General features: G+C 45.4%; 1 protein-coding gene across 3 annotated transcripts in view; it reads right to left on the reverse strand.

Annotated features, from left to right (window-relative positions):
- The window catches only part of Map3k20 (mitogen-activated protein kinase kinase kinase 20), a 146,370-nt gene that overhangs the window by 13,720 nt on the left and 105,230 nt on the right, over positions 1 to 27,420 (reverse strand). For 2 of the 3 annotated variants that reach the window (XM_055600301.1, XM_055600302.1), the window contains exons 12-16: positions 19,001 to 19,045; positions 17,285 to 17,315; positions 17,048 to 17,187; positions 12,636 to 12,698; positions 11,210 to 11,302 (exon numbers count right to left, since the gene is read on the reverse strand). In XM_055600301.1, the coding sequence (XP_055456276.1) occupies positions 11,210 to 11,302; positions 12,636 to 12,698; positions 17,048 to 17,187; positions 17,285 to 17,315; positions 19,001 to 19,045 (372 nt within the window). Of the gene's footprint in view, positions 1 to 11,209; positions 11,303 to 12,635; positions 12,699 to 17,047; positions 17,188 to 17,284; positions 17,316 to 19,000; positions 19,046 to 21,908; positions 27,101 to 27,420 lie in introns of those variants that run through there. The other variant, XM_055600303.1, reaches the window with a different exon arrangement.

Consider the following 27,420-nt stretch of genomic DNA (forward strand, 5'->3'; position numbering starts at 1 on the left):
AGCCTTATTTTGGTCAAGGTAATTGATGCACAGAAAGATGAGGTAATTTGACTGAGATCACACAGGTAGCAAACAGTGAGTTGAGTTTAGATTTGAACCAGTGTAGTTTCTCACAGTGCTCTGAAAAGCAGGTTTCCCATGTTCCTTTCCATCAGTGTAATAAATATAAAGTCAACTTATGAGGGGGAAAAGGTTTATTTTGGGCCATGGAATTGGAGGGTCTCTATTAATGATCATTTGGCTATTGCCTTGGGGCCAATAGTAGGGCAGTCATCACAGTGAGAGCTGTGGTATAGCAAAACCTTCATGTCATGGCCAAGAAGTACAAGAGATTGGGACCCAAGGGTCCACTTTGAGAGTGTGCCTCCAGGGACTAGAAATTCTTCCACTGGTTTCAACTCTTTAAAAGTTCTACCACATCCCAAATAGGTCTAAGCTGAGGATCAATCCCTCAAGACATGGCCTGGGTTCATTGTAGGTTTAAGCATAGCATTTCCTCTTGGAGCCCTCACAGAGAACTTTTCCTTGTTACAGGTTATGGAAAGACAAGCAACAGTATCAGGAGGTCCCATTTTACAAAGATCAAGTGGGAAGCAAAACCTGCAAATAGTCCAGATTCTCCTGTTGAGTCCATCTGTAAAGAGCCAAGATCAAGGATAAAACCCCATCTCCATGAGGTTCAACACAGCCATGTTTTCTTCTCTTACGGCAGCAGGTCATTGTTGGAAGTACAAACAGCACCACTGGAACCACCTAGCTCCAGCCCAGCTGGCGCTGTATCATCCAAGCTGGAGACAACAGCTTTTGTCTTGTGGCAGATGCAAAATCAAGGCAGGTCCTGATTACCCTGGAGTTTCATTTCAAACCTAGATTCCCACCCAGGAAGGCAGGCACATGGCTGCAAGAATTATCCTGATGTACTCTTCCAGAGAGCATCACCTCCTGACCCTTGGGGGGGGGGGGACCCTGAGCTCTGCAGAAGGGCTGAGCCCGGGAACTGCTGTTACTGGGGCTTGGGGCAGCAAAACCATCACACTTGAAATTACCCGTTAACTAGCAGATGCTCTGCAGTCTGCAGGAGACACATGACACTTTGCTGGGGGAGAGGACAAGTTTTGAATTTGCACTGTGGAAAGTAGGGGAATTCCAGCTGCCCAGGACATGAACACTTCTCTGATCAACTGCTGAGAAACCTGGGCAATTCTAGGAGCAAGTGTGTGCCCGATGGAGGATGAGAAGGCATCCCAACTGCCTTGGGACTACCAATTGCGTGGAAGCATTTTATGAATTATGAATATGGACCAAGTCAAACAGGAATTCTTTTCCTGTGGGGATAAAATCCTAAACAACACACAGTTAATGCTAAATTAAGTATTTCTTTGTGAGATCTCACTAGTACATCTTTGTGAGCTGCTTAAAATTCCTTGGACTTCCAAACTAGCTGAAATGATGCCACACCTGGTGACACCTTTTCCCTAGAGAAAAAGAGGGAGGGAAGAAGGAATGGAAGAGAAGAACATAAAGAGAAGAGTTGAGATAATGGTAGATCTTCCAAATGGAGGGGGGAAACCCCACATATTAAAATAGCATAAAATATATCAAACTTTAAAGTGTGGGGAATTCAGAGACAATATGCTTTTTTGTTGTGGTTTGTTTGTTTTTGTTTCTAGATATACAGCTTTTCCCTACCAAATTAATTGGCACCACCATATATTAATCTTCAAAATGAAAATCTAAGTCCAGGACCATTCAGGATCCTTCAGAAGGGAAGGGGTGCTCAAATCAGCTTTTCTAGATCACCTTTTCCTGAAGAATACGGACATCTAAAAACAACGTGCTTTCACACTGAGGACCAATCTGACGTAATAAAAACAGATCTTTCACTACACAGGTCACTGAGTTTGACTAGTGTCTATACCTGTGTAGCCAACTAAGCAGGCAAGACATTTGCAGTCCTCTAGAAGAACCCATTACCAGGCAAGCGCCCTTCACAGCAATCTGAGGCTGCCCTGTTCTCATTTATGTCACTCAGATTAAACGTCACGTGGATACTTGTATATGTCTACCATCATGGTTTTGAGAACTGTATGTGTTATCTACCCCTTATAGTCTTACTCTGTTCTAGAGAACACAGTTCCCATTTTATAGATGGAGAAACTGAGGCTTAGGTATTGGGCAGATACAGCCAGCCTCCTGGAACTAGATACATCAAGTCTAATCTTAGAGGCACCGGCTTCCAAAACCCTCACCTGCTCCTCTGCATAAATGGAGAAATATAAAAACCACCCACCATGGAAGTACTTTAAAATATAAACTCGAGGGGTCAAAATGAACTTTCTGAGAAAGCAGAGCGAGGAGAGAGAGATGCAGTCACAGGCAGCTGACTGACGTCTGTGGAGCGTAAGAAGTGGTCCCAGATAAAAAACACAAACCCCACAAAAATATTGGTCACAGCTGTATAAGAAGTAGGGTGATGCTGCTGCTGAAGGCGCCTTTACGTGTGTCGCCATTATCCAGCTCAGCTGCCGGAACCTGCTGTGTTAAAGGCAGGGAAGTGGCGTGGCCTGCGATGGCACCTGGGTTATTTATCATTAAGTATAAACCCTGCTACACTATATTTTATTATGCTGCCTTTAGAAGGAAGATAATACAAGTATGGTTAATTTGCTTCTCTTCTTTATCTCTCCAGTGTCATGACCCATTATGGCTTTGTCCCATGAAATTGGTTTTTCAACCCAAAAGAAATCCACAAGAAAGTCTCCCTAAAAATTCCATTAATAACCTCTTTCAGCGCGTATAGGTTGCAGGGTCTGGAACTAAGAATGTTTTAATCTCTTCAGCAAAACAATGTCTCATAATGATGTACAGGACTATTGCCGCGCTGATGAAGAGTCATACATAATTCAGCACCTTTCACTTTGGCACCACTGTGATATCCTCATTAGCCGCGGCTCACAGTGTCTGTCAGATGGTGTCCGTATAACGCAGGCATTATATTGTCTTTGAGATGTGCAGCTGCTTCCATGACACTGCCAGTATATAAAAACATGACGCCAGTTTGTTTTATTTAGTGCTAAACCTTCCAGTTTGTAAAAACAAGGCTGACACAGAGCCTGACATGAGGCAGTGAAAATAATTAGCTCTCATTTTCTCAGCCTCCTATTTCCTTCTCCCTGCTGTGTTCTCTTTCCACTAAACCACCACATGTCAGTCGAAATGGGAGGCAATTAGTGGGCTCATTTCAGTCCCCACAACTGTGCTGAAAAGAAAGTATTTATGATGGCACAATGAACAGCTGAAAGATTAAATAACATTTGCCTTTTGAAAAGAAAATGACTTCTAGCTAAATGGGCAATTTTTGATTATTCTCAAACAAGCTTAGAGTAGTTGGTTTTTAAAATACAAGAAAGGAAAATGAGTCATTTTTAGGTGAAAGAATCAAATAAAACTTGACACAGTAATGCAAATAACTGATGTTTTATTGCAAAATATGTAAATGTGTTATACCCTTAACAATGGCTTGTGTCTAAGGTCAGGGCAGACTGGTGCCAAGTAGACACCAGTGGAGATAAGGTTGTTATATCGTCTTTTGGGGGCTTGTTATTGGCGTTATGTATGAAAAAGGGGCTTAGGGATGGTGGGAAAGTGAAGCAAATCGAGTGAGCCACACTTCCATAGGACACGCCATGCTCGAGTATCTAAGGTGATTTGGGTGTTAGGTAATGGTTTTAAAGGAGCTCTGAGAAGTTTGCATTTGGAATTGGAAGGTAGTTACATTTTAAGAAAGAATAATTAGTTTTCAAATAATAATTGATTTACCATTCATTAGAAATATTCTGTGTCTGATTAGGTCCCATAAATAAATATAGACAGTGAACTAGCTAACCTGGGCACTTGTCAAAATCTTTCAATACTGAGACATTTGTTGCCTTTAAGCTTTTACTCAGGTCTCTGAGAATATAAACATAGCTCCCTGTAAAGTTGTTCTCCTGCGCTATGACTCAAGGGGGTGGTGATAAGCAGTAGCTTTCTGAAAAAGCCCTGCCTTGAGGAATAGGCACTGTCCACCATTTGAGCCATTTTCAACCCGAATTCCAGGACTGCCAGAGCTGTCTTGTGTCCTTGGCATTCCAGCGCTTTAATTTTACTGTAACTAACCTGCCTGTTTTGGAGTTCATTACTCTTGAGACCTGTGAGCGGCCTTCTCAATACCCGGAGGCTTCCAAAAGCAAAGAAATCTGGCCAGGCCCACAACTGCACCTGCCGCCCAGGAATCCCCGGCCCTGGCGACTCCAGAGGGTTTCAAGAGACAGGCACAAATTTATATTTTGTTTCCCCGTCTCCATGACTCTGTTTTTACTTTTCACCAATTTAAATCCTGCCTTTTGATTCACGCAACATGGTCAATGTTCGACAATGTCAGCCAGGGTTGACTCAGGAGTCAGGAGAACATGGCTTCCTGAAAAGACTAGAGCTATCGCTGAAATAACAGTAGTGTGAAAACCAGCATGAACACATGTGTCGTTTATTTGAGCCTGTGTATGCTCACATGGGCTACATGGCCATCCACCACTTCTACAGGGATTTGTAATCCCGATGGAGACTAAGAATGGTCCAATGGTGACAGAGGACTCTCTCCCAAGCCGACTCACACATCTAAGTTCAATAATGATGTCAGGTCGATAACTCAAAATCGGTCACAGCAGAAATATTTACACTAACAAAATCTGGGAATGCTGCATAGCACGGCTGCTTCCTGTGGTTGTTAGACAGTCCCTGGCACCCGGGCACGGATAAGCGGCTGTCAATCCATCAGCAAGCGCGTGCTGAGCACCTCACCCAGTTCAGCTCTGGCGCCATAGGAGGCCGTCCAACCCATTGGACAGAGCACACTGCCACACTCTGTCATCAGAGATCAGTGGTGAGTTATACAACTGCTCCGTGTTTTTTTTTTTTTTTTTGAGACAACTTTCCGGAGGCGTGATTGACATGTACAAGCTGGACATGCTAAAAGCCGTCACCGTTTGTGGCATCCTAGCCACCACCTCCGAAGTTCCCTCCCACTTCCTGCTTGTCAATTTTGTGACGTGCGGACACTTAGATTTCCCTTCCCTGTGAAATTGTAAGTTCCCTCGTCCAGCAGTGTTTGTGCTCTGCCGTAGCTCTCCCTTTGCAAATCAAGCCTTGGAGGGTTTGGCTAATCCCTCCCTCTTTATTCCTCCCTAAATCCTGTATGTCTTCTAGAACTCCACCACGGCTTCAGTACTTAGGTGCGAGCACAAAGACATGCCAGTGTGCACATCCCCTCCCCCATAGCTGATCACGGAGCATGAACTTCCCTATACTGAATTTATAATAAATCCAATATCCGTCAGAGGAGAGAAAAGCTCTGCTTTCAGTTGTTCTGAAACTGACAGAAGGCACTGGCTTTATGCCTGCTTGCAGAATCCTTGTCTTGGGGCCCTGTTATTTTAGCCATTTCATGTATCCATTTACAAAAATTACACAATAGTAAAAAAAAAAAAAAAAATCCTTATTTGATAGTTCCTGATATTTATAGTACTCTGAGGAGGGGCCTGGTGATTCCATTCTGTTTATTAAATGCAATGTTTTATAAGTAATTTAATAAAGGTCTCAGGACAACAAAGTGCGAGGCAGAGAGAGGTCTAGATGGTTTTGACCAATAGCTAACAGCCGGACAGTAAGAGATTGACCTGCTTCTGAGGTGGCAGGGAAGCAGCCAGGTGCTACCAGGAAAAGGCATGGGGAGGAAGAGGAATAAAGCATCCAGGGAGAGTCTTCCAGAGACAACCAGCCTCCTGAGGGACACTGCCAACCTGCTTCAAAGTCCTCCTCATTTTCTCCTTCTGACTCCTGAGAAAAATCCCTTAAAAGTAAATCCAAAACAATGCCCTTTTGGAAGGGGTTCCTTGGCCTGGACCCAGTTCCCTGTTTAAGAGTTCCCTGTTGGGAAATGAGAGGAGAGTGAGGTGATACTTCTGCAGGAACACAGCCTCTGTCAGGTTGCTTCTGTCTTACTGGAGACAGGGACAGATGAGGACTCTGCACGTTGGCACTCCCAAGCAATGGATGGCATCACAGTAGTTCCTGCCTCCCTCTGCTTTTGAATTTTTATGACACAAAGTCTCAGAAGAGCTTGGTGAGAAAAGTACTGGGTGGTTTCACAGTTTATCCCTTGGCAAACTGAGAGTCAATATTCCTGACTGGTGAGCTGATAAGAGAAATAATAATAAACTCTATGTAGCTGAATATTTCAATAGAAAGCCTGGTTACTGCCCTGGGGAGTGCAGGAAGCTGCCTGAGCTTCTAGAAGCTGCTTTCTTTTGTACCAAGCCAAAGGCTTTACAGCACAAAACACAAAGCAGTTTTCACATAAAACAAGAATTGCCAGAGTGCTGCATTAACTGATCAAAACCCAACTGATCACCAATGCGTGTGCTCGGAGGGGATGATGGTACTTTCCAGAAGGAGGCGATGCCTGAAGCTGCCCCTTACCAAGAGGGGGTTCTGGACAAGGCACTTTATCTCTCTCCTTGGTTTCCTTCTGGGTAGTCTAATACAGAGCTGTTGATCGCTATCATATTGGGTTGAAAAAGAAGGCATTAAAATGTTTGCAAAGTGTCTGCTAGAAGTATGATGAGGTAATGGTTCCCAGAGGCATTAGAGGCATCCCCTGCCTCTCACATGGGAGACTGTCAAGCTTAAGAAGACCCAATTTCTCCCAACTTAACTGTCATAACTTTCTTGTGTGTGTGTGTGTGTGTGTGTGTGTGCTATTTAAATAACTAATTAACTTTGCTCTTTAGAAATGGTCAAATAGAGTCAGGTCCATTCTCATTTATTAAATTGTCCATATCGCCATTGGCATAAACATGTTTTTTGCCCCCTCCTTGCTAGGTTGTTTCTGGACAGAAATAAAAAAAGGACATTTTGCTTGTGGGAGAAGGCCTGTGGTATGCGTAGCGCTGGAGATCCTGGGTCTCCAGAAGGATGTAGTAGTAAAGACAGAGAGCATGGACTAGGTGTCACGCAGCCATCTTGGCTCTTGGAGAAGAGACACGTGCATAGACATGGATGGCTCATGCCATAAACCATCTGGTTGGAAAATGAAGCTAAGAAAAGCAATCTAATCTGAATTCATAGGACAAAGGTTGATCTCTTACAATGAAGGGGTCTCTCCCCCGCTGCAGCTATTTGTATATAAAATCGTATTTTCAGTTCTGTTCTTGGTAGGTTTCAAGCTATTGAGATAGCATTGCATTTGAAACGACCTCCACAGATTGATGTTTTGAGTACTGTTTCCTAGTTTCCTTAATTTTTAAATTTTGAAAGCTGTGGAATGTTCAGAAGGTGGGGTCTGACTGGTAGAAGGAGGTCACTAGGGGTGGGCCTTTGAAGGCTACATCTGGCCTCTTGTTCCTATCATGCTCCTGCTTCCTGGTCTACCGTGAGGTGAGCAGCCTCTACTATGGGCTCCCTGAATTGCTGAATCCCTGAACTGAACTGCTGCACATGTTGTCGTAATGGGCTGAAGTCCTCCGGAACCGAGGTCCAAACTGCACCGGTCTTCCCCTGAGTTATTTCCGTCGGACATTTTGTTACAGCAATGCAAAGGGAGCCAATGCCACTCATTTCTAGGGTACAGTTGCCAAACAGTCTCAAAGGCAAAGAGAAAAGGTTGTCACTAGTCTCGTGAGAGGCCCCTGTTGGGACATCCTCATTTTACTTGTAAAAGAAAAGGTGACATTGAGCAAAACGTTTGGGAAGGATTTAAGTACTTCAGTGTGTGTTGAGAGGTTTTTTTTTTTCTAGTCATAGAGGGGTTTGTAAAGGTAGGTTTTTGAGAACTCAGTTAACTAGGATTTTGAGGTAGTCTGTTCTTTTTTTAAAAATAGGTTCTATGTTTAAGGGTCAAGGTAATAAGACTCATATGAACTGTAATTTCCATTCAAAGCATGCTTATGAAGAAGTATTTTGTTATGTAGGATGTAAAGTGAGTTAATTGGGTACTTTAGAACTGGACAGTAATCTATTCTGTGACCGTATTTTATGTGGGTTTTAGAGATGGCTTAAATGAGTTAGCACATGTTCAATAAAAGCAAAACACAGGCCATAATGCTTGGCCCTGGCTTTGTCACCTCGTCTCAGACTAGTCACATACTTTGTCTTGTTATCTGTTTCTTAATCAATGATGACAATATAGTGTCTCCTGCATCTGACATAAATTCCAGGGGACTGATAAGATGGCATTCACAAAATGCTTCAGATTTTCAGAAAGTCTTTAAAGACGGGTTTTATTCATTATTTTCAGGTAATTATTTTGCAGTGGCTTATCAACCTCTTCCAGCTCTAGTTCAAAGCTTATCCCTTCCAGAAAGCATTTCCTGGTTAACTCCACACAGGTTACTTCCTTATGCTTTTAGCACCTTGGCATAGCACCCACAACAGCAGAGCTCCCTTTTGACCTGTTACTTTAAAATCTATTCAGCTGCTCGGTTAGAAACCTTTGTCCCATTCCTGGCTCTCCCTCAGCCCTTCTCCAGGGCTTTCAATTCCATCTCAGTGTGTCCTGGGACCCACAGCAGTCCCGCCCTCTTCTTGTCACTTTTAACTTCCCTTTCCACTTGATGCACAGTTCTTCCCCACACTGGCCTGGCCCTTCCCCCGATTCACCCTCCTCTGCTTCTGCAATGGTTCAAAAACCTAAACCAGACCCTACCTACGCTGTTTGAAACCCTCCAGACCCTTGGCTTGGCACAGCAGATGGTTCTTTTGTGTACACTGCCCCCGTCTCTGGGCCTTAGCTCTCAGCACGGCACGTCCCTGCTCTTTGTTAAGTCTTCCCCAGGGGAAAATGCTTGACTCAGGTCCATGGAAATGAGCCCAAGAGAAGATTCCTGTGTTTGCCTTGCTTCACATAGACTGATGCAGTACCTACGGCATCCCATTCCTACTAAGCACATCCCAACAGTTCTGAACTATGAATCTTAACATCACGTTACCAGGGAGACTTTAAGATCATCCCTCACTCATTCTTGTCTACAAGTCCTCAGCGGGTGTGCATAGACTGATGTACACGGCATTGGAAAGTGTCATCATTCTGAGCCGCAGCCACTCACTGATCTTCCTCTCAAGATGCTATGTGTTCTTGTAAGCGGAGACTGTACTTTCTGACTTTGTGTTGTGAGCACCTAACATAAATCCAGGCACATAGTAGGCCCTGAGTAGATGTAAGCCAAATGAATGCGTGAGATACTCATTCCGGATGGTAACTCAGGGACTAGCAAAAGTTGTTGGGAACTTGTACGTAACCCACAGCTTAAGAGGTCCATATTATTATGGTAAAAAAAAAAAAAAAAAAAAGTCACTGTATTTATTCTCAAATATCTTCTGGTGCTTACTAAAAATATTTTTCTGATTTCCACATTAACAAGTACATACTTTTACTAATTGAAAGCATTTTCTTGTTTGAAACTTCTCTGACAAGTCTCCTGTGGAAATTCTCTCTTCTCTCTCTCTCCTTCTCCCTCCCTTCCTCTAAATCACACAAAAAAGTTAACAGTAAAGAAAGCTTGTGAGTCATCATGGCTGAGAACACTAAAGGCAGATTGGAACCTATGCCTTGTTTGCTACTGGATGGACTTGAGTGTGCAGCAGGATTAGAAGGGCCTTCCTTGTTGCCAGAGAGGGAGGACCTTAATCGTCTACCCTCATTCTTTCTGCTTCTAGCACGAATGAGTGGACAGTGATGAATCTGCAAAAGAGCAGCTTTCCTTTAATCACATTTCTGGTCCAAGCAGAGGACGTAAAGCAGAGGACGTAAAGCACTCCCTTGCCCAAGCATCAGTGGGCCAATCTGCCTGCAGTAGGGTAGACGGAACACTTCCCCACAGGTGTCACAAAGAGCAGCTTCTGAAGTCCCGTGTGAAACTCAACCCTCACAACATTCCCTGTCATTCCTAGCTCCCAAGCACTAGGTCCAGGGAGTGGCTTGCAGAAAGCAAGGTTTTGGTAAGCAACAGCCTGGAGACTGGCCAGGTCGGTTCAACCCCTCCCCAGACACAGGCTGCAGATTCGAGAAGTTAAAATGTAAGTCCCTTGGCTCCTCAAGGCAAAAGTACAAGTAATGTAGTAGTTAAAAGCTGGGGCTGGAGCTAGAGAAATGGCTCAGCGGTTATCAGCATTTGCCGTTTTTCCAGAGGACCTGAGTTCAATTCACATCAGATGGTTCACAACCATTGTAACTTCAGCTCTGGGGATCCTATACTCTCTTCTAGACTCTAAGGCACCTGCATTCACACACACACACACACACACACACACACACACACACACACACACACACACAAACTGAAAACAAACAAAACCCTAAACCAAACAAATTCTTAATTCAACTACTTTCTGGCTACACAACCCTTGAAGGGCAGGGTATTTAACCCCTAAGAGCCTCTGTGTCCACATTTGCAAATTGAGGAGGAGCCACATTTATATACCAGCACCATGATGACTCATTTTCTTGTCAACTTGACTAGATTTAGACTCACCCGAACAGACACCAGTCTGGTTCTCTGGGTATGTCTAGGAAGGCATTTCCAGAGAGATTTAACTGTGGAGGGGAAACCCACCCTGATGGTAGGGCTCCCAGACTGCTTCCCGAGTGTGGCTGTCACACAGCTAGCTGTGTCACACCACCGTGTCTTGCCACTGTGGTGGACTGTATCCCTTCTTAAACCACGAGCCCAAATAATCCTTCTTCCTTAAGTTGCTTCTGTCAGGATCTCCTCACAGCAATGAGAAAAGGTAACTCATACAAATACTCATGCTCTCTGCTCCATCTGGAGCTGATAACCCAGACCTCCACTTTGTCCCCCTTTTCATTCTGGGTCTGGCTTTATTTCCTCAAGAGCCAGGGGCTGGAGAACAGAGTAGGCAATAGCCAAAACTCATGCTGCCTTTGTTTTGCTTTTTGCGACCTTCAGAGTTTGGGCTGTCTCCCCCAGCTTTGTTTTTCTGACGGAGATTATATATTCTTAGATTGGATTCCAGAGGCAGCTGGCAGCTAAGTTCTGTTTCGTGAGGTGTTCAGTCTACACTTTTATTCACAGTCATGTTACCACGTGGCTGGGGCTGCTGTATAAAACCACGGGGTTGCAGATTGAAAATACCCAGAGGATTTGAAACGTGTTACCTGTGGGCCAGTTCCTGGCTTCAAGTGAAAACCAAAAACGAGTTCAAGGTTCACTATTTTTTCCTCATTTTCTTCAGGTTCCCCCCCTGAATCCTAAAACAGAAAAGCAGATTTTATTATTAGAGATGGTGTTTTCACTCAGCAGGTAATTTTTTTTTTAAATGCCTACCACAGGAAAGGGCCCACAGGCCCCTAGTACTAATCCCACACTCCCTGGTTAGCTCAGCTCCTGGTCCCTGGACCTATAACCCCTGCCCACATTTCGGCATTTCTCTTAGCTCCTGGTGCTAAGTTTTCCATTCTAATCTGTTATTGAACTTTTATTATTAAGATGCAAATTGTAACTAAAGGCTGAAAGCAAGAGAAATGACCCAGCTTTGAGAATTTTGCTGAGAGATTTATCTGATGCTCTTCCCGTCAGGCGCGGTTTTCTGGATGTGCCTAGCCCCGTGCGCTTCATTCTGCAAGCGCATTTTGTGCTAGGTGCACGGTGAGAGTTCAGGCCTAGAGCTTCAAATTACTCAGGTATTTCTCCACTCCTTCCAGACAGGAACTCTGCAGCTTCCCAGGGTGTGTGGACTGAGAGACCCAAGGGCTGAGAGATGGAGAGCCGTGGCTATGCGTGAATCAGCCCAGCTCTGGATACTAACTACAAGTGTCAGTTTTAGAAACAAGTGTGTCATGCACCCTGAGGCTAGATTCACAACAGTATGTGAAAGACAGTAGTCTCTCTTTATTCATTGTTTTGTTTCCTGTGGTTTCAGGTGCCTGCAGTCAACTTTGGTCCAAAAAATGTTATATAAAAGTTGTAGAAATAAACACTTCACAAGTTTGAAAATAACTTCTTAATAAGTAAACGGTTACACTTATTTTATTACTTGTTATTATTAATCTCTCACTGCACCCAGTTTATCTACTAAACTCTATCACAGGCATGTTTGCATAAGAAAAAGCAGTGTATATAGGTTTTGGTGCTAATCTCAGTTGCAGGAATCTGCAAGAGGTGTTGGGATGTATTCCCACGGGGGAAGGAGGGGCTGCTGTTTAATGTTTTATTTAAATAATAACTGTCCACCCCTCCAGCCCTGGGCAAGTGGTAACCTAGAGCTCTGGTGTGTGACTTCCTCTAGTAACTTAAGGGGTAGAGAAAGGCCTCTAGAACCAGGCACGAGGCCAGAAGCCTTCACCTACAATGTTAGTGAGGTGTACTGCTCTTATCTTGAATATATTGTTAATATTTCAAAGTGTGGGGGACAAATGTGTGTAATTTATACACATCATCGTCTTCAAAGGGCCTTTTGTTGGACGGATGTAATTAAATTTCACTTCAAACAACAGTTCCAGACATTAGCAAATTTGGGTGTGGATGTGGCAGGTGCCTAGGCCAATAAAAGCAGCGAGCCTTCAGTAAGGAACCCTCACTTACCTTAATTAGTGGTGGGAAGTGAAACAGGTTCAGGTAATCATGCGTTAGCTTCTCAATAGCTGACTGTAAGGAGAAAGCCAAATGACTATTAATGATTTGAAGATACCAAAGATGATTAAAGTTATTGCACATGCGAAGGATTCTTTATGTAGTTCACAGAATATCTTGGGGACGTTAATGTTTACCATTGGTTGAGCATAAACCATGGATAGGTAAGACCTGCCAGGCCTGCTTGGCCCATATTTCTCCAGGTCCCCTGATTTCTGGTGCTAGCAGGGAAGCAGTCTCCTGACTGACAGAATGGAGCCTGCCCTCCTACTCTACCAACTAATTCCAAATGCACAAATCTATGCAAAGAGCATTTCTCCTCCCCAAATTACTTATCCCATAATAAAGGACCCCAGGGGAATGACCTCAAGAATGCCCTAAGAATTCAAGAGAATGATAAAAACTATGTTCAGACAACTCAAGACAAAAGCCAGGAGATGAATGAAATAAGGAAGTCAATATAAGATAGGAAAACAGAATTCAATTAGGAAATGCCAAACAGAAATGATGCTGGAAATGAATTGCCTAGTTAAACCAGATAGGGATGTTAAACATCAGGGTAAGCAATGAATAGCGCTGTCCTTCCAACCTAGGCTGGGTAGGGCAAGTTAAGGCTGCAGGTTTAGCATATGGCTGTTCTGGGGGAGCACAGGAGTGTGAAGCAGCAGGAAGGCTGCAGCCTTAGCATGCACAGTTAACTGCAAGAGAGTCACAGAGGACAGAGGGCAATTTAGATTAGCAGTTCTCAACCCGTGGGCCATGACCCCTTTGGGGGCAGCAAACTAATCCTTTCACAGGGGTCGCATACCAGATATTTACATATATACCCTGTATATCAGATATCTACATTAAGATTCATAACAGTAGCAAAATTACAGTTATGAAGTAGTTATGAATTAATGGGCCACCACAACATGAGGAACTCTATTAAAGGGTCGCAGCATTTGGAAGGTGGAGAACCAGTGGTTTAGATGATGCGGCTTGGAGTATTTGCCAGCCATTATTCAGCTTTTCTGTGGACTGATCTGGTGTAGAGAAGAAAACTAACCCAGGAAAGAAAACTAGATACATTTTTTTTTTTTTTTTAAGCAAAAGGAAACTTCCAACAATGTAGCGAACACTTATGGGATGCTTAGCTTTCATATGGACACCCAGCTCCTTCCCAGGAGGCTCAGGGAAGAAGGCAGCCCACAGGCTTAGAGGGAGGGACCCGGAGTGGTAAAGGGAAAGTGGAGATCCTGCACCAGCTTGCAGTTTTATCAGCACCTAAGGTTGAGAGACTCAGTCACAGGATGACTGCGCCCTTCAGTGACAGAAAGGGAAGGAGGACAGCTTCACACTGGCAGCGTGTGCAGCACACCCCTGGCAGGGACCAGGAGAGCGCCTCTGGTTTGGAATGCCCATGGCCCGCTCATTCCAAAGGCCCAGGTCAAAGGCCCTTTGCCAGTTACCTCTGGAGTACACACGGAACCAGTTGGAACAAGTTCCCACCACCTTTCCCTTCATCTCTCCCTCCCATGGAAGTTTGTTTTCTTGAGTCAGGGTCTCTCCCTGCCTGGTGCTCACCCAGTAGGGCCAGGCTGGTTGGCTCTGGAGCTTGCTTCAGGGGCCCGTCTGTCTCTGCTTCCCTAGCTGTAGGATCACACACACATAGACCATGCCTGGGTGTTTGCAGTTTTTTACTCAGGGTCTGGGAATTGAACCCACGTCCTCAGACTTGTATGGTAAGCACTTCACCATCTGAGCTGTTTCCTCTAGCATGTATTTTTTTTAATGGGGTGAAATTCACATACCATATAAGCAACCATTTCCAAGTGCTTCCTCCAGCGGCATCTGCTGTCTTCACAGCAGCCCTTTTTTCTTCACTATGTTTCAAACATTACCCCAAGAAACTGTGACACTCATTAAACAACCCCTTCCCTCCTGTCCTACTCACTGGCAACCACCACCTATATTCTGTCTCTGTGGCATGCTATTCTGGACACATGACATACATGGAATACCAGTGTGGCCCTCTGTGTCTGGCTTTTCCCATGAGCATCATTTCCAGGCTCATCCAGCCTGAATCTTACTTTGTTTTCCTTCATCAACAGATCATCTGGCCTCTTTTCTCCATTCCCATTCCTGCCATGGAGCCAGGCAGGCCTTATTTCTTGCCACTTTAACTGCCTATCTGGAGTTTTAAACCCAGCCTTTCCTCCCGAGTCCACTGTAAAACTCCCAGAAGCCAAGTTTAAGCTTGTCAGTCCTTGATGCTCTCCAGCTCTGGACACATTCCAGACACCCAGCCTGAGGGTGGAAGCGGTCAGGAGCTGGGCTCCCTTCACTGTACCTCAGCCATCCCCAGATCTGCTCCAGCCTCACTCTCCCACACAGTGAGCCACCCACTACTCCCCTTCTGATCTGTCCTTCTCCCCAGGTCCGGCTCAAAGTTCCCCTCACCCCCTCTCAGGAAGCCTCTGGTCAAGGTAACAGACTGCCACTTTTCTTCCAACTGCTTGTAAAAAGTTGTATGTGTGTGTATTCTGTCTCTTCTCTAGGACATACATTTCTTAAGGGCAGAGTGATCCTTTGAACTTCCACAGGCCCAGTCACGCAGATATGCACTGCCTTTGATGAGCCATACGAGGCAAGCTGGGATGTTGCTTGTCCAATGACACTACCCAGCACAGGAATATTTAAAGCACTTCCGGTTTGGTAAAGCATTGCAGCCTGCAGCTCCCGTTCCCTGTGGCTGATTCTCCAAGAAAGTTGGTAAAGGCGGAAAGAGGGTAAGGGCGGGTGGGAGTCCTTGATCGGGATCTGCTACACAGGACAAGATTTACAAAACTTCTCTCTTGGAGCTGAGACACCCCTGTACTGAGGAAGTAATTGTTCCTGCAGTAGCACACCTGGGCCAGGAGAGATTACGTTCTCTGCCGGTTGTTTTTCAATGGATGTTTGTACATGTGTCTTCTTGTCCACCTTGGAGGGGGAAGAATTCACAGTGTCGCTTCATCTTGCAGAGCTTCTGGTGGGTTGGTGCCCAGCTACTGTCCCAAGATTGCTGAGAGCAGACATGGCTCTCACATGGATCTGGTCTCTGGGAACAATGTGCATGAACGGTTCTCTTTGGACTTTAATGGGAGAGCCAAAGAAACGCTAGAAAAGGTACTCCGAGTAAAGGGGATTTGTTGGCATAGTCTTGGGAGGTGTGGATTTGAGGAAGAGCTATGTTCTTTCCATCCTTTGTCCCATCTAATCTGTATACAGGCCTCCATCCAGCCATACTAGGAATGGGATTTGGGGAACAATTTGATTTTGTCGGAGAGACAGAGAACAGTCTTACTAGATAGCTCAGGTTGGCTTTGAACTTGTAATTCTCCTGCCAGACTTCCAGGCATAAAGTTGATCTTATCTTTGCAAGGTCTCTTGAAACAGATCTCTAATAACATTATCCCTAGATGTCTGCCCTTGTTACTGCATTTGAGTAGCTATCTGAAAAGCCAAAGAGTTCTGGTTCCTAGGTAGCTGTTCAATCAATCAATCAATCAATCAATCAATCAATCAGTCAGTCAGTCAATCCACTACCTCAGTGCTGTACCACTGGGCTCCAGTCCCAGCCCTGATCTGGGCTAAATTTTGGATGAATTGGCAACATCAACAAAAACATTTCGAGACTGAAGTTTGGAGGGGATGTTAGGATTTCTGGAATTACTTCAGGCTTCAGGAGCACACACAGGCTTCAGGAGCACACACAGTGTCTGTCCTATGACAAAGAGTACACATGTAAGCTTTACTCCTGTGACTTACATGTTGGCAGCAGCTCTCTGAGTTCATTCCGGCAGGGCACAAGTTCCAGGCCCCTTACGGATTCCTCATCCATTCCTCTTCAGCTCTTCATGGGCCAAGTGGCCTCCTGCTAGTCCTGAGGATGGTGGTGGTTCCCTAGTTGTCATCCTACCTTCGATCCAGTCCCTCTGGCCCACAAAGCTTCCTCCTAGCCCTGGTCCTTCCCCTGTCGGGCGCCTCCCACACATACCTCCAGTGCTAACCCTTCACCTGGCTAGCGTCACCTGTCCTGAGCATTCAGCTCTTCATGACGTCCTTCCAGAAGTCCTCTCTCATCCCAGACCCCTCTCTTCTGAGAGAGGCATCATTGTGCAGGGGCTTCCTGGCGGCACAGAACTGTTACCACTGTGCCAGGTTAACCTGTTTGCTGTGGGGTTTGGAGGTGGGAACAGGGCAGCACAGGTGTGGCGGACAGTTAGGGATGAGCCTGGAGGCATTTCAGCACCTAATGCCCATTGCTGTGGTGCTCCCGTCTCTACCTGCTTACACGGCCCCCCGCTCAGTTGATTTACTGATGTTGTCCCGCCAGCTACCTTAAAATGAATGATGTGCCCCTTGGAGACGATGCCCATGTCTTTCAGATCCTCCTCGTCCAGGAGCAGCAGGCGCTTGCCCGTGATGTTGTTTTCCTTGAACAGGCTGGCATATCCGCTCATCTCCACCGAAGAGTCACCTGGGGGGGGGGGGGGGGAGAGGGCGGGAAATGAGGCCAAACCGTCCCTGGAGACAAAGTTAGCTCCATTAGCAAGAGGGTGATGTATTCTACTTGCCTTTTCTGACGAGCTGCTGAACCCAAAAATACTGCAGAGAGAGGACACACATGGTTTGGGAGGTTCACACAGGGGCAGCAGTCATTCTTAACAACAGATTCACACGCCTCTAACTTAGCCACAGAGGAAAGACCAAACGGTTCTCTTTGTAATTTTAAAGCCTCCAGCTTTCCAGTTGGAGCTATTCCTCCTGTAAAAGGGGCTGGCCTCGGGAGAGAGTTTACCTCTCCCCTAGAGAGTTTACATCTCCCCTATCATGACTTTTCCACTTCCGTGGGCAGGTGGCGATTGCCATGGTTCTTATTTCAGAAACTGTACGAATAACAAGGACCACGCAGCAGTGGACAGAGAGACTGACTGAATGTGGCCCCTGCTAAGCCTGTCAGGCCATGGCAGTCCCGTGGCAGGCAGGAAAAAACATGGTACTTCCTGAGCGAGGCGGTTACACCCAGGGGTCCCTTGTCCTTGAATAACATCTGACGCCTGCTTACTGGTGGCCTAACACTACCTTGGTGAAGACACACAGAGGAGAGGCCACTCTCTGTCACTCTGATATGCTGGGTCCCTTGACAATGGACGTTGAGCTAAATGGCTATGGGAACCGCTCAACCTGGCAGCAAAGACTGAAAAGAGCTTCTAGAACTCAGACCTTTCCAATCACTTTATTTTCAAAGGGGGATGAACCAACCCTGTAGCTGTGGAGAAAGTAATTATGTACGGAGCTGGCAAGAGGCTCAGCTGTGAGGGCTCAGGTAATGGGGAGAAACAGGAAGCCGGTAACCAGATGCTCTACTTTGTGGGGCCCATGGTCCTACCTACTGCTAAAGGAAGCTTACTTCACAAAAAAATACAATGGGCAGAGGGATGTGTCCTGGCCTCACACCAGCTGAGCTGGAAAACAGCTCTCCTGGAAGCCCTAGTCATGAGTCTTTTCCTTGAGATGCGTTGGGAAGGCTGTCTCCCTAGGGTGGAGCCATCCTTGCCAGGGCTGGCTAGCATTCCATCTTTATTTTCTTCTTCGTTTAATGATGCCCTTGAGCTTGTAAAATGGACCTGGACAGGCACGGTCCCTGAGGTCTCTCTCTCTCATCAGCAGTTCTCAAAACCATTAAGGAAGGAGATAGGAAGACAGAGCTGGCTCTGTAGGATTGTTCCTCAGGGAGTGCTCGGAGCTGCATGGGGCCTTCCTGTGGACTTAAGTATTCTGCCTCCTGAGATGTGAGGTTATGAGGCACACTCTGCCCATTCCTTTCTGGGGAAGGCCAGAGCAAAGAAGGGAGGCAGTCAGGCATTGTGTCCTTTACTAAGCAGGCCTGAGGTGGGAAGGGAGCTTGTGCGGGGAACTCCAGCCTGTCACAGTCTCTCTCCTCCATGCTTAAGTCTCCAGCCGGCATTGTAGGGAAGTTGAAGAACTGAGTATCTTTTCAAGTCTGAGTATCTGACATCTTGGAGCATAGCTTTACCTTGCTATTCTGCACTCTGCGTATTTTCATAGTATTTAGGAAGATGGAACCCTCGTACGGTTTGAAGAGCTAGTTCTTTTTGCTATGGAGTCCCTATTTTCAGTCTCTATTGTATTATTTATTTATGCAAAAAGAGGAATTTGTTAATTTCTGCTAGTTAGGCACAGATCTCTCTAACTGCATTTCTAAACCTGTGGGCAATTCTGTCGGCTTCCTGCCCAGATCCAAAGAGGCATTAACAGAAGCAGCTTACCACATCGTCTTCAGTCCATGCACCAATCTCAAAGGAAGGCAGCAGCTGCGTGGGAGATATGAAGGAAATGAAAAAGGGAAGCAATATTACCCTTGCCTTTTTGGTTTGTCTTCTCATCTCAGCTCTCCTGCTGCTCTTGCCTGCTTCCTCTTGCAGGTTAGGCTGAGTGGAAAACAGTTCCCTCAACCTTCAGAGGAAGTTATCGGTGTCCAAGGATCGTGAGCCCTGCAGCAGCAATCCATTCTACCTTACAAGCCGTTTTAAGGGGGGCTTGGTACAACTTGGTGTAGTCTTTGGCACGGGCCTTGGCAGAAATGGCTGTACATCCCACAACAGGGCCTTGGAATCAAGGCCTCTCTGCCATTCTCCAGCTATCAGAGCAGCCTTACAATTCTTGACCAGCGGTAGGATAATAAGATAATTTACCTTTGGAAATTCCAGAACAACCGTAAGTAACCAGGTGACTTATCTTTCCTGCTCTCACAGGGGCTTAAATATCTGCCTCACATGGAGGAAGTGGGACTTGTGAATTTGGAACTGTCCTCAGGCATCTGGGTTCAGAGTTACTCTACCACAGACTAAAACAGCTCCTGCCAGGGACCCACAGGGGATGGAGACTTGCAGTGCACATCAGCCTGTGTCAGAGAAATTTTCTATCAGGGCATCCCATGGTTATGGGCTAAGTAGCAAATACTTTGGTAACTTGAAAAGGCCTGTGTCCGCACTCTATGGGCTAGAGTGTGGGATAGCTGTTTCAACTAGCCGGAGCTGTCAAAATTTTTAAGCGATTCATGAAAGAATATGGAAAGTATCACCCAACCTCTGGTGCAAACAGTCTTGTCTTTTCTTTCTTTCTTTCTTTCTTTCTTTCTTTCTTTCTTTCTTTCTTTCTTTCTCTCTCTCTCTCTCTCTTTCCTTCTTTCTTTCTTTCTTTTGTGGGCAAATTGGGAAAAAAGATTTGATGGGAGTGGGTATGATCTAAACACACCGTCTGAACTTTTCAAAGAACAACAAAAAAGAAAAGAAAAGAAGAAGTTGAATTTCATTGCTTTTACTGCTAGTGTGACAATCTGACGGTGGCTAAATTAATCTTTGTAACTTAAGTGCATTTATTGAATAATCACATGCTCAAACTGTTAGAAAAGGCATAGCTCCTATAAGGAATTTTACTAGAATGAATAAAACAATGAATGAGTGAAACATATATGGATTATATTTGGGAGAGGCCACTTTTGTCAATTTTTTTTAGTTCCTAATGCACAATACTTGGTATATTTGTGTGCGCACATGCATATTTATATGTGTGTGGGGACAAGCATGTATGCAGATGGGGGTCAAAGGACAACGGTGGGTGCCATTCTTCGGGTACTACTCCCGGGCCTGGAACCCAACAACTAGGCTGGGCTGGCTGACAGTGAGCTCCGGAGACCTGTCTGCCTGTCTGCCTGCCTGCCCCCAGCATACTACAACAGTTGGCTTTTTGTGCCTATTCTGGGGTTGAACTCAAGCCATGGGTCCTCATATACGCGAAGCAAGCACTTTTCCAATCACATTCCCTCTCTAGCACCGCCTGTTTGATTTTTATCACACTGTCTTATCGAATGAATAAAACTGAAGGATGCATGATTTCAGTTGCCAAGTTATTTGGTAGTCTTCTCGGTGTCGAGAGGCATACAAAGAGCCATGTTCCATAGGGTGCGGCAGGGGAATGGAAAGGAAGCGGCTTGAGTTGGGGATTGCAGGCCGGAGGTGGGGGTTGAGTGGGGGAGGAAGAACAGCTAGGTCAGACACCAGCCACGGGGATAGAGTGGGGTGACGCGTTCACTTAGTTGGAGCACAGGATGAAGTGAGCTGGTGTTGGAAGAGGAAGAGAAAGAAGCCGATTGCAGGCTTGGCAGGGCATCGTTAATTATTTTAGACCCCACTGCTTAAAATCAATGTGGATGTGCTGGCTTTTAGTACACGGAGGTTGCAAGGTCATAAAGCATATACTCAAGTCGAATTCCATTCGCCACATACTCTGCTCCTCATGTGCCTCCTTCCTCGGGAACACACGGACCACGAGGAGTCACCGCACACTCACCTGCTTTAATAATGTGGATGACTGACTCAAGGAGGCGTGTCTGAAGATGCTCTCAAACAAAGGGAATGCGCAGCAAGCTTGGCTTCTTCACAGGGCAGCTGGGTACAGCTGCAGAAACATGCCACCCTGGTGCCCCTCAGGGACACAATGTGAAGGATGAGTCAGCAAGACTCCATACGGAAGTGTTCCCCTGCGTAAAGGCTGGTCTTTACGGGATGTGGTGTGTGTGTGTATGTGTGTGTGGTGTTTTGACTTCTATCTAATTTCCAAATGTTGTGCGAAACAAAACTGAGAAATAAGTATTCCTTGAAAAAAAGACTGCAGGTGAGATAACCAAGAGCTTCATTCAGTTTTACTGTTTTTGCAGTTTTTTCGCTCTGTGGCTGGCTCATCAACGTGCCACAGGGAAGAGCCTGAACTCGGCCTGGACCTCCCTCCAGCAGATGCTTGCAAAGATCAGTGAGAGGAGGGCTGGAACCAGGCGCTGCAGCAAGACGGTTTGAATTTGGCAAGACGGGGGATGAGAGTTAATGATCTCCAGCCTCACGGAGGCTCACCGTCTCCTGCATGTTTTCTGCACCTTGTTAACATATCAGCGCATGTGCTGGAGGTGAGTTCTAAGCCTTTCTGTTTTCTTTAGGGATAAGAAAAAAAAATCCCTCATGACTGCCCATCACTTTAGTAATTCGTTATTTATACTCCACCAGACGTCAGGAGAGAAAAGACAGCACTTGTGTGCACGCGTGTGACACTGATTTCTTCAAAGGATGTTGGGAATGCAGTCTGACAAAGATCTTATGTACACAGCGACACATAACAAAGGGATTTACTGTCAAAACGTTTATTGCAAAATGGAGTCTTAGAACAAAGAAAAGCGGAGAAAAGTTCACATCAGAATGAAATGTATAACACCAACTTGGATTTCTGAACACATCGCAGACTCGGTGCAGGAATATCAAATTCCAACCATGGATTCGGCAACCAGTCTCACCACACAGGCGCAGAAACATTATACATGGCATTTGGCATACGACTTGCTCAGAATAACATTGTAATATAGTGAGGGGGAGAAGTCTGTCATGAACACAGTATTGAAGCCACCTACCTAAAGCTCATACTCGGAGGATAGCCATGTTTCCTAAGGGCAGCTTTTCGGAGTGCGAAAGCAGGGTGTCGCGCTGGAATTCAGAGTGCCCTGCACACGCTACAGAACAGTTGCCTTGGTGCCGGAACTCTACTTTGAGATAATTAACCACACACCAGAAAGTTTCTCACACAAGCAACCGAGTGCCCACAAAGTTGGGGGGTCTCAGAAAACGTGGCCTGTCCCTGAATTCCTGAGAGACATTCATTTTTCAGTCACAGACTGAGACACCAGGAGCTGGTGGGCTGTGCTCCAATCGGCAGGGTGGAGCCTCCGCTCCCATGCTTACAGTCTGCACTGGAAATTTCTTACTGAAATTTCTTATTGAAAGCAGCAGAAGGTGCCTGATTATAGAAAGAGTTAGGCTTCGCCGTGTGTCTGTGGTCCTTGAGACCTGACTAGCTCCACAAGGCCGCCCAAGTCTAGTGGGTCAAAAATCGTTTCTGTATTTAACTCAGGCTGGGTTCTAAGACCATCGTTCATCAAATTCTTGGCACTCTAATGAAAACTAGAGTTATATACACACATAGTTATATACATATATAGCTTGAAGGGAAATGGGCCTGGGTCCCTTCTAAACACCACCCCCACCCCTAGTCCCTTTGACTTTAATAGGGATCAAGTGTGAATACCTCAACTAGTGTTTAAAGTCTAACAAATTCACTGAATGTTTAAAAAAAAAAAAAGTCAGTGGTTTAAAAAAAAAAAACAGTCTTCGGTATTTTCAGAGCATCAAAAGCAGTGTGCTGTGTGTCTTCAGCCTTATCCCACTGGCTATTTGTGAAACATTAAAATGCGATTTTTGCTTTAAAAAAAAAGGTTAGGAAAAATTCCTTTTAAACGACTCTGCAAAATGGCATGTTCACCAGAGCTGTACTATGGTGGAGTTATCTAACGGGGTATCGCCCTTCCCTAAGGTGGACACAGTTATTTCATTGTGTTCCTGTCACCAACATTAAGGGTCTGTGTGTGTGTGTGGAGGGGAATCATTTCCACAAACAGTGATCTGAGAAAAAGCTACACCTTCCCAACATGCAGAGGGTGTCAGTATTGTTCTGAAAAGGCGTGCATAATTTTGTTTGGGGAAAGGACGATGCTATGGGGATTTTGGATTGAAATCTTTGCAAGGTAGGACTGTCCCTGGCAGGCAGGATGGCCCGAGCCTACAGTGAGTGCTGGCTGGTGGAGGTAACCTCTCTGCTGAGAACCACTACAGATAGCCTCAAATTCTTCATGTTCGCTTTACGAACAAGAAGAAAAGGTAAAAAGCAATGTTCTTGGGTGTCTGGCTGCTACTTATGACCACAGCCCACAGTTCTAATTCTCATTCTGAACCTCTCCATTTTTCAGGGTTTAACTTTTGACTTGTGTTCCTTTGAGTCAGGTCATTGGAACAAAATCAAACAGTGATACTTGGCCATTTCAAAAACTGGTCTAAGAAGTGAGCTAGACTTTCTACATCAGCATCATTAGCAATCTTGCATGCAGCTAGTAGACATTTCTTTATAAAAGTAATTGGATCTAAGGCCTTCTAGCAATTTTTACAGATGGGGGAGAACTCTGTAGGACTTTATATGAGTCAGACTTCAGGTGCGTTTGAGCATTTTTAAAGTCACTAATTTGGAGCAGAAGTAAAACGGCCAATGGTGTCTTATGTGGTTCTAGGTAGAGCAGTTGGAAGCTCTTGGCTGAGGCTGCTTCTGCTCTATCCTGAGTCCTGTGGTTTCGGGATACTGAGATGTGAGCGTGGCTGCACTCTTGGAAAAGGCAGCAGTGAGGAGATGGGAGAAACGTGCCAGGGAGATGGTCAACCTAGGCCTGGGTGGAGAATCAATCTAGTAACTTTTCCCTACTGGCACTAGCTGGCTTATTTTGACACACTGAAATTTTTATACAGAATATGAATTGAGGTATGAATTAGGCAATACATTATGTCTAAAGCAACTCCTGACAAGGGGGCGGTAAGGTCTGTGTTCCTACATATAGGGCAGAACTCGCCACCCGCACAGACCCCTTTACCTTGTTCGGCTCTGCAAATGGCACATGCTCATGTAACATTTGTCTTGCTGCAAATGCAGCCAGGCCTTTCTTGACCATTGAAGACCTCTCCCACCAGCCTCATCTTCCTCCCCTGCTTCACTTTCCAGCAGGCCCTCAGCAGACCCTAACATTCTGTGATGCATAACTTCCTGGTTGTTCACTCCTGCTCACTAGCATGCACGCTCCACAAAACTGTCATCCAGCTGTTCTCTGGAACTCGGTCGACACCAGGGTCCCACTGAATGCTTGACTTCAGTTGTGCCCGGGCAGCTGTGCGAGAAGCTCTAAGAGCCTGTGCCCTCCCACTGTCTCCTTTAGGTACCCAGGACATGCTGGGAAATCAGGAGTTGCCAAGCAGCCCTTCTGCCTCTCTCCCCTCCCAAGACGTGTTTGAGCAGCCTGGCTACATACCTAGAGTACGCATGTGCAGAGGATTATAACAGGATGGGCACGAGGGGGGAACCCATCTTCTCAAGCACAGTTTACCTGTCTATAAACACCCACTGCAGGTGAGTCTGGCCGTGGCACATGGGCTTCAAGAGCAACTGAGTTCAATGTGGTTGTATACTTTACACTCTAAGAATTGCTCTCTTTATTTTTTCTTGAAATCTATCCACTCTGAACCTCACACCTCTGAGCAAGTGTCACCTGCAATAGACAGGGTGGTGTTCTGGAAGGCTATGGAACCCACTTTCCTCTCAGTGTCTCTTTTGCTTGGCAGTTAACTGCAGCTGGTGCTACGTGGCACCTGCCATGGCCTGGCACTATGCCACACGGTCACACACTCTGTTCCGAACCTTTCTCTTTGAAGTAGGCTAGCATTCCTGTCACGGTAACCAAGGGCAAACAGGCTCAGAGATTAAACGGTCTACCCAAGACTGCACAGCAAACAGACACCCAGAACACCCTACTAGCTATTTCTCACCAAATAAAGTGGTGGCACGTGCTTTTCATTTTTCATGGCACTTTTCAATTCTCACTGAGGAGTAGAAGCACGTCCTATCTCAGATTCCAAAAGACTATATGACCAAACATACTTGGAAACGCTAGCAGATGATGTAAAACCACCTATACCACTGGGACACAGTCTTGCTACATAGCTCCTACAGGCTAATACTAAACTTGCTATTCTCCTGCCTCAGCCTCCGAGGGCCAGGATTATGCACTAAGCCACCTTGCCCATGTGATGGTAGACCTTCTAAATAAAAAGCCCACCAAAAGTCTTTCACTTTCATTGTCAAATGCATGATGCCAATTTCTGAGCTAGTATGATAAAGTGTTTTGTTTTATTTTGTTTTGCCTTTATCTAGTTGTAATTTTTATAATAGTTTATAGTTTAGATGGGTTTGGACTGATATGCTCATCTTCTGGGCGTGTCTCTGGGGACCCTGGCCTTCATAGTAAGTACCACCTGAATCTACTTGTCAAGCCAGCATCACAGAGCACAGTAAAAAGAAGAGAAAGTGTGTTTGTGTGTGTGGTGGGGGGAGGCGATGGCACACAGCCACATTTAACAGGAAGACCCCTTTAGAATGCACTTGTGTTTAAGAAGTATAATTTGTCTTTCCTACCTACAATGTTTATTTTTTTTTCTACACACAGATTAAAATCTATTGCTATTATTATGTACCTCTGGGAAACAAAGAAACAGAGTGCCTTTATTGGCTGTAAAGCGCACGCTCAGCCTGCTCACACCTAGACACGCCCCTTTGGGAGCTTGTGCTTCCGTGTAAGGGCTGAGCTAAGCCTAGGGCGACAGTGACAGTGTGTTCTTGTCAGGATGCTTCCAGCCAGCATGGGGATGCAAGCTTGCGACCAGAGCATGTCTCCTTCAAATGCTGCTACTGAGAACACCAACTTGGGTTTTACTTTGAGGGGCTGTGTGCTATTTGGCATTAAAATCTCTTGGTGTTTAGGTATTTCTGAAGAAGCATTGTGTTATAATCTTCTTTCACCTCACTTGGTGTGTGTGTGTGTGTGTGTGTGTGTGTGTGTGTGTGTGTGTGTGTGTACAAGAAAGAGACCTTGGCATGCTGGGGAAGAATCAAGGGTCAGATGGAGCCGGCAGTAGAATGCTTGTTCCAAATGGACATGGTCAAAATCAACTGAATGAAGGGGTTTAAATACAGCCAAATACAAAATACAAAGACACACTTTTGAAAGAAAAGGCCCGATACCGTTAGCTTAAGCACATGATATGCATGTAATCACATATTTCTATAACCAGGCACCACACTCGCTGATAAATATGCCTTTAGCTTAATTGCCTGCCTTGCTTTTCTGAATGCAAAAGTAAAGTCAGACGGATGAGGAAACCACCCCAAATGAGTTCAGCCTACGGTGCACTGCTCAGTGCTCTGCCTCCCTATGCTGCTTTTTTGCACAGACCGAGATAATACATTTTTTTTTCTGTTTTTTTTTTAAACATTTTAAATTTTATTCCTTTCCACTGTCATTCGCTATTATCCACATCATTCTCCTCCTCCTCACCGTCATCATCATCATCATCATCACCTTCTGACAAGTCAAAATCACTGAACCCCAGGGCCATGTTGACCTTCTTGCCCCTCCTCTTACACGTGGTTTTGGATGAATTCTGCTTGGCTTGCATGTTTATCTGCATCCCAGAATGCAGCACAGCTCCTGCTTTGTTCATTGAGAAGACATCCCCAAAGCCCATGAGCATCATGGCCTGCAGACTTGGGTTCATGCCATGGCCCTCCCCGTTACTTGCTGCTGTGATCTGACATGACATCTCTGCACTGTTTGATTCCTCTGTTTTAGATTCAAAGTAAGACTCCTCAGACATTCTTGCAGAGAGAGGCAAAAGAAGCTATCAAAGGGGAAGAAAGGACAGAAGTGAAAAGAGAAATTAGTACCAATTTAAATCAGGGGACAGATACCACAAAATGATTTGGTATCATGCAAGAGGTGAATGATGAGGACTTATTTAACGGCAGATTTGGCGCTGGTGTATTGGCCATAGTTTATAAGTGATAGGGTAAATCAAAACCAAAAGCTTGCAAAGCACCACACTGAGCCGGATTTCAAATGGACAGGAAGGTACCAGTTTCAAGTCCTCACTTTGCTTAAAATAAAATAGTTTTTAGGATGTCTCTTAATTTTTCCCAATTTCACTTCCATACAGAAACA

The sequence above is a fragment of the Psammomys obesus genome, unplaced genomic scaffold (assembly GCF_907164565.1).
Source record: "Psammomys obesus unplaced genomic scaffold, mPsaObe1.curated_primary_1811, whole genome shotgun sequence".
Taxonomy (NCBI): Eukaryota; Metazoa; Chordata; class Mammalia; order Rodentia; family Muridae; genus Psammomys; species Psammomys obesus.